General features: G+C 42.0%; 1 protein-coding gene across 1 annotated transcript; it reads right to left on the reverse strand.

Annotated features, from left to right (window-relative positions):
* Nucleotides 1–1,141: 1,141 nt before the first annotated feature.
* On the reverse strand, nt 1,142–7,467 carry LOC112116946 (hyaluronidase 4). Its single transcript, XM_024214719.2, has 3 exons — nt 6,514–7,467; nt 2,607–2,696; nt 1,142–1,555 (listed from the first exon to the last, which is right to left on the reverse strand). Exons 1-3 carry the CDS (start codon nt 7,465–7,467, stop codon nt 1,142–1,144), a joined length of 1,458 nt encoding a protein of 485 aa, XP_024070487.2.
* Nucleotides 7,468–7,977: the final 510 nt, after the last annotated feature.

Raw genomic sequence — 7,977 nt, forward strand, 5'->3', positions numbered from 1 at the left:
TTTTTTTTTTTTTTTTTTTTAAAGGTTTATCCTGACAACACCCATGTGAGATAGGGCAGCATTAAAATATTCTACAGATGGGGAATAGAGGCACAGATTCCTCTATTTCAATGGCAGTTAGGAGCCTAAATACCTTTGAGGCTCTGCACCTAATTGATTTTACCCTAGGCCACACAAAGCATTTGTGGCAACGCAAGCAGTTGAACCTCCATCTCCTGTTTTGCTGGCTAGCCCCTAACCACTGGACCATCCTTCTTTCCAGTACCTTGCTTGCTGTGTAATGACATAATTTATTGTGTGTATATTTTTAAGAATGCATGAAGAAGAAACCAAATAGATTGTAATTGCTCCATTCAAATAAATCCACATTTCTACACTTAACCCTAAGAAAACTGTTAATATCCACACATGCAATACTGTGAAGACAGGCCATTTTCCAGAAGTTTTTGAATAGGCACAAGAGATGTGTGTGCTAGGACGGAAGGAGAGTTTCTGGACTCTGGGAGGCAGGGCAGGTTAGAATGTTTTGGAAAAGTGAATACCACAACATACCTTCTTTGCTGAAAACATCCCTCAATTTTCCCTCCCAGTCTGCCCCTTGACATAGCCCATCTTCTGTAGCCAATTCCTGGCCTTTCTTTTGCACTGGGAAGCAAAAGACAGCAGGGGGAAATGGCCTGGCTGGAGGGAAGTGTATTATACAAGGAGAAGGGGAATATTCTAGGATGGGTCAGGACAATGGGGAGAGGTCTATTTGGGCATGATGTGAGTTGAGAAGCAGGAAGGGAGTTGCTAGTTCCTGCTAGTGAGCAAGAAGATGAATTAGGGTTTCTAGTGATGCATAAATTTGTCAGCAGAATGTAAATCTTGACATGTAGTATAATATAGATACGGAATTTAAAATAACATTTAACACCTGGTCCTACTATGCTGGGTAGAACATACTTAAGGTCTCTTCCAAGCCAAAAAAAGGTGCCCGATTCTGTGTTGATTGATTATAGGTAGCACTCTAATAGTGTTTTCATTGCTACAATATCTCACTTGATTTTTAAAAGACAATGGAGTATTGCCATAATCTCTCTTATCAAAGTTGTTCCTCTGAACCTATGGAGTCTAGAAAGACCCTATTCAGTATGATTATTCACAAGTTAACACTCAGAAAATAGAAAGGCAAAGAAAGCAGACTTATCATTACTAATGTTCTGGGTAAGAGGAAATCTGCAGAACTTCCAGGTTGCTTATTTGAAGTCTGAACTTTCCGGCAATCAGCTCCTTCATAGCTCTGATAACAGTGACAGATGAATTTCTGTGACATTACTTCCAGGTCAGTACTTGATGCTTCTCCTCTCACTGTAAATTCTTGGTCCTCTGAAGCTTCTATTTTGAAGTTTTTAGGATTCAAATGAAGGTAATCCAGGGCTTTCCATTTTCTTCGTATACATCGCCCGTTATTCTGACAAAGATGCTTGCTGCACACCTCTGCTGCTTTGGTCACATTGATGATGTAGATCCCTAATTCAGTAGCAACAAATTGTTTCACCTTTGTACAGTTGCCCTGTAAATAGCAGAGAAAACAACTTAGCTGAAGAGAAACTCACTAGTCTGTATTCTTTGTTCAAACTGAGAAATATGTAAAATGTAAACAAAAAGCTTTACAATTGGAGCTAGAATTAGATTATTAAAATTGAAATTATGTTGACTATCTAAAATAGTACTAGATATATACACTAAGAGTTTGTTTGTTTTTGTTTTAAAAAATAACCTGATAGTGTCTCATTAAGATCTTTTAATTTGATTGGAGCCACAGCTCTGTGTTCAAATAATTGGCTTCAGAAATTGATTTCAATACTGACAGTTGAGCATATCTACTTTACTCCTGGGGGAATTCTGTGCCACTGCACGTGCGCAGAATTTATGTCCCCTGCAGATTTCTTTGCTTCCCCACAGAAAAATGATTTTTTGATGGGGAAGCAAAGGGATGCCACAAGAGCGGTCATGCGACCCTCCCCAGCAGTATGTTTCGGGTGCCCAGGGCAGCCAGTAGAGATGTAAATCACTGTGGGGCAGAGGGCGGGACTGGGGAAGACCCAGCTGGTGGCTCCTATCCTGAGCCAGTTTCAGCTGTTAGTCCTCTTCCCCTGCACAGCATCCGGGGCCGTGTCAGACCCACCCCCAAATTTCTCCCCTGGCTGTAGGAAGCTCTGTAAACTCCCCTCCATGCTTCCTGCACCCATCACTCCTCAGCTGCAGGGGGAGGGATTACTTTACAGGGAGCTTCTCCCGCATCCACCCAACTCCTGTGGATTCAGACCCCCTCAAACCCAGACCCTCTCTCTGAACCTTACCCTCCTGCACCCAGAAACCGCCCGCCCTTATGAGCCCCACTCCCTGTGCCACTGGACCACCCCAACGAGCCACCCGCACCCGAATCCCCACCATTCCATCATGATCTTGATTGGGTGGCTAAGGGGACTTTATGAGCTATCACACCAGCTGGAATTCAGAACTCAAAGGAATTGATGTATTTGGAAAATGTTGTTCATATAATGGAATGAAGATATATGCTGTGCTAGTACATTTGAATTAGCATTATGGCACTGACTTACCTCTGATGACGTTAAATTCATATCTCCCCAAATAACAATTCCTGAAGCTCCCAAGGCAGCACTCTCTCCAATAGTGCTAATAAGATCTTGCTACAGTGAAAACAATAAAGACATCACTGTCAGTCTAATTTATTGCTTTCACAGTTTGTGGTTATTAAAGCCAGGCAAGTGTTAGTGTTAAACAAAATGTAAGTGTTATACAAAACTCACGGGACTATATGGATTTCTAGTCCAGACAAAAATAGAATCTTCTTGATATTTTATTGAAAACACTGTGCATACTTTTTATTGCATTCACCTCTCATTTTGTAGTATGTGTCACAGTGCTAGCTCACAAAGGGCCAGCTCCTCAGTGGGTGTAAATAGACATAGCTTTATGGACTTCAATAGATCTGGTCCATAATTTCTGTAAAGATCTAAAATGCTATTGAAATAGGGGTGGACTCATGATGTAAAATTGTATCTCAGATCTGGAACATTCCAAAGTCTTGGGATGTTTGGATCCAAGGTTTTGCTTTAACCCATTAGGACTGCAGGATCAGGCTCATCTAGGGAATATTTCTTGGGTGGAACGTCAAGAGAAAGACTTTCTGTTTCTGATGGCAGGAGAGTGGTGCAAAGTCTATGTAGATAAATATGAAACAAAATTTAAAGAAGATTCTTTTTGAGAAATTGTTTGCCCACAAGCCTTAATTTTCTGGATACAAAGATAATTAATAAATATCATTAAATAGATCCTTGCAAATGTAATTGCTGGCATGGTGATGGGGGAATTACTGAATTTTTCAAGTGAACAATCAAACCAGGGAAAATAATTTTATTTTCATTTATGTTGGCAATGGTATAGTATTAATTATTTACTACATAGTGTAGTACATTTTCTAAAAGTCCTGAGATTTTTTTTTTACATGAAAACTCCTTAAAGAGTTCAGCTAATAAATCTTGGCTAAAAACTAGGGAGAAGCAGCCACTTCTGTACACCAATCAATTCCAGTCTTTGTCAGATTTAGAAAGATGTAATTCCAAGTCCAAGGTCATGCATTGTCCTCGCTTTTTTTCAGTGTGAACTCATTCAGGCCTTCATATAAGATTAGCAGTTATCATGAATGGACTGCAAATTCAAGGAGGAAGAAGACTGGCATTGTATAACTTAAATAAAAGAGAAAGTATGACAATTTGGGAATCTATGTGAATTTATAAATTCCATTCTGATTTTATGTTTATAACCTCATCAATGTCTTCCACTGTATCCTTACATCATCCCTCTGGTATCAAAGGGAGGGAATGTTGCACCTGGGGATCTATCCCTAAATGGAACAGACATTAAGGTCCATTAACAATTGAATAGCCTGGCCCTAGTAGAACAATGGAGACTACCAGCCAAAGGCTATTGACTTGCTAATGACTCCTACAGGCTGTAACAAACATTGGGGATGTTGAAGGCCACAATACATTGAGGATTGGACGGAGAATGAAAAACTGCAGGGGAAGTACCTGAAGAGTTAAGATGTTAGGAGCTTCTGTTTAGAGGGAGACTCACTATAAGAGGAGACCAAAACCAGAAGGCAAGACTAGGCAGAAGGAGTGGGGGTGCAGGCAGATCCTGGGTTCCCTGAAAGATGCTGACTAATAATAATACCTAGTTCTCATATAGCACTTTTCATCAATAGATCTCAAAGCACTTTACAAAGAAGGGTAAGGAAACTGAGGGAGAGTCTTATGTGCAGGTGTTTATTTTTCTACAGACCTATATATCTCTTGTGCTTACCTATCAGTAAGGTGTATGTTTCAGAAGTTCCTTTGCAAAGTCTGTGTGTTACTTGCTTTAACTGTCAATGTCCCCAAAGGGACCCAGTGTACCCATGAGGGTAAAGCTCTGGAGACAGCATGTGAGCCACTGGGGAGACTCGGGAGGGCCATATTGGTCTTGGTGGCCTAGCAGAGTTAGGCTGTGAGGTCCCACATCCCAAGAAGGTGTACAAGCCTTGGACTGTGTTCCTTGGGAATATGCCTGAAAGGCTTTATGACGTGTAGTTGTAGCCATGTCAGCCCCAGGATATTAGAGAGACAAGGTAGGTGAGGCATATCTTTTATTGGGCCAACTTCTGTTAGTGAGAGAGACAAGCTTTCAAACTACACAGAGCTCTTCTTCAGGTCTGGGAGAGGTACTTAGAGTGTCTCAGCTAAAAACAAGATAAAATAGATATGCTAAATTATTTAGCTGTGACACGCTGAGTACATTTCCCAGACGTGAAGAAGAGCTTGTCTAACTCACCAACAGAAGATGGTAAAATGAAATATTATCTCGCCCACCTTGTCTTTCTGAAAGGCTTGTGTGATGGGGTGTTGGCTTCACACTAGCCTGTAGGGGGTTGATAGAACCCTAGGGAGGCTGTGCAAGAAACAGCCAATAGAGGAGGGGCTGTGAGGAGCAGCCAATCAAGGCCCGGCAGGCCCATATAAAAAGAGTTGCAGGGCAGAGTGGGGTCAATTACTCCTGGGAGCTCAAGGAGGGAGGACTGGATGCCTTGCAGGTAGAAGGAAACTAGCACTCTGGACAGAGGAGCGCAGGGCAGGAACAGGGGAGTGAGAGGTAGCTCCTGGCTGGCTGCTAGGACTGGCATGCTGAGGCCCTGAGGTAAGGGCAAAGAAGGTGCTGGGGCCGCGGGGAAGTGGCCCAGGAAAATATACTGAGGAGTTGGAAGGGAGGCAACACCTGGCTGCCATCTACAATGTCGGGACCCAGGGTCTAGCTCCCCTACCTCAGCCACTGGGGAAGTGACTGGACTAGAAGTTAAACTCCCCCAGAAGGGGGGATCACAGACAGTGACACAGAAGAGGATGCTGCGACTCCTGAGGCTGCAAGAGGGGCTGCAGGCTGATGGCAGAGATTGGATGACGGTGTGCAGACTGCTGGTGGTGGTGTCAGCGTTGAGCTAATCCCCAAGACAGCCAGCAGGAAGTGCCAGCCCAGTGTGGTGAGTGACATGCACTGGGACAGTGTAACATACAGCCAGTGTCTGGATACTGCTCAGACTCAGTAAGCTTAAAAACCTGTGGGAGCCAAGGTTTGAGTCTAATACAGCAACCTGGTGGCTGTCGATAATGTGGAGTTCAGCCAGAGCTGTTACAAGAAGATTACGTTTGTTATTAAAAAGAAGAATATTATCTTTTTCTGAGAGGATCTCTGAACCCAAAAGAGAAGAATGGTCTCATTTAAGGCCCTGATCCTGCAAACACATACACACGTTTCACTTTAAGGATGTAGTCCTACTGGCTTCAATGGGACTGCTCACATGCTTAAAGTTAGGCACTTGACTAAGTCTTCGCAGGGTTGGGACCTGGGGTAGCAATTCCCAAGTTTGAAACCCAGCTCCCATATAGACTACCTATATGGTACTGGGCAAGTTGCTTAACATCTCCTCCTCAGTTTCTCTCCTGTAAAAGGCGAATAATACCTACCTAACAGCTATGAGAATTAGTTAATAGCTGTATAGTGCTTTGCAGAAGAAAAGCATTTTGTGTTAATTTATTAACCATTTGCATTCCAGCTAAGTAAAATCTGTAAAAATTCTCTAGCTTTGTCATATCCAGACAGGAATATAGCACAGTGCTGAACTGGAGAAAAATATATACATTACAAAAATGTTAGAGATACATAGTGGCTGAGGTAATATATTTTATTGGACAAAGTTCTGTCCACTGCACTGCAGATTTTTTTTTTTAAAGTGTATTTCAGATTGAATGTTTACTGCTGAACTTTGGCTGTTTTAAAAACATGTAGTCATTTAAACATTAATCAGCAGAGTAGACCCATATACAAGCCTTTACAAATATACAAAGCATCTCTGCAATAATGATGATTAGATCTGTTAAACAGCCTCCATAACTCCTAACGTTGGCTTACCTTAGAAAGAAATAATAAAGGATCATCTCGGTAACTTAGTCTAGTATAGACAAACACAGGCAGAGCATAATCATGAGATGTCATGGAGGAGATCCTCATGGACTCAGTCACCCTAAATTGTGAGAAACGTAATATGTTTTCACTGTTTCCAAGGGTTTTCTTGATGCCAATGGAAGGATACAGAGCTGCACTGCTATCCCAGAGCCAGGAAAGTTCATTGTTCCTCAAAACTTCACTCTCTGGGCAGGAACCAGTGTAGTCCTGGTCATGAAAATTATAATTGTGGCAATCAGGGTATAAATAGTATCCCCAGAGCCCCAGAGGTCTGCTTTTAATCCCTAGCTCAATTGTCTCCTTCATGAAAGCCTTTGCGCTTTCTTCAAAGGAGAGTTTGGCCAAATTTTCAATGTCATTTGTTGAAATATTGCCTTGCATTTCAGAAATGAGCTTCCGTGACTTTCGCCTGTAAATATCTTTTGTGTTCCAGTTGCGTGCCCACTGAGGCCTCCAGTATTCCCAGTCTATGACAGCTAATCCTTTAAAGTCCTCAGCAGGAATGTAATATTGAATGTCTTGGCCAGCTTTTTCCAGATGAGTTTGCAAGCTGAAGTTTTGAGGTAGGCCACCATTTACAGGGATTTCCTGCGATGTGTACCATGGGTAGTATCCCAGTCTATTCACATAAAATATAGTCACATTCTGCCCTCTTGCTCTGGCCAGTGGGCTTCCAATCACATGGAACATTTTCAGGTTCAGAGTTATGTTATATTTCAGTGAGCATTGATCTGTGGGTGCATTCCAGGCAGCTATAAAAGGTTTTCTCTGGAAAACTAGTGGTTGGGCTGGTTTCATTGCAAATGTGGAACTCCAAATAAATGTAATCTGTAGCCACACTGTGAGCTGAGCCAATTGGATAATATGTAATAGTATCTCACTTTCAAACAGTATTCTCATGATGTAAGAGGCTACTGTGGAGATCTCCTAGTTCAATATTGTCTGCAAAACATAAGAGAAGGGGCATTATTTGTTCTTTACACAGTATTAGAAATGTGTTGAGGTATTTCTAAGGCATTTGCAACTGTAGTACTTGAGAGCCAAAATGTATATGATGCTTTACAGACAAAGTTCCCTGTTTCCCCGAAAATAAGACATCCCCCGAAAATAAGACCTACTTCCAGTTTTGCCTCTCGCTGTAATATAAGACATCCCCCGAAAATAAGACCTCCCCGATAATAAGGCCACCCCGGAATATAAGGCCCCGAAGCTCCAGGAAAAATAAGACCTCCCCTGAAAATAAGACCTAGCGCATATTTGGGAGCAAAAATTAATATAAGACACTGTCTTATTTTCGGGGAAACACGGTAAAAACAATGGGCCAGATTCTCAGCTGGTGTAAATCAGTGTAGCATTGTGGAAGTCAATATTACTATGGCAATTTATAGCAGCTGTAAATCTGTCCCACTG

The sequence above is a fragment of the Terrapene carolina genome, unplaced genomic scaffold, assembly GCF_002925995.2.
Source record: "Terrapene carolina triunguis isolate 2854851 unplaced genomic scaffold, T_m_triunguis-2.0 Scaffold68, whole genome shotgun sequence".
Taxonomy (NCBI): Eukaryota; Metazoa; Chordata; order Testudines; family Emydidae; genus Terrapene; species Terrapene triunguis.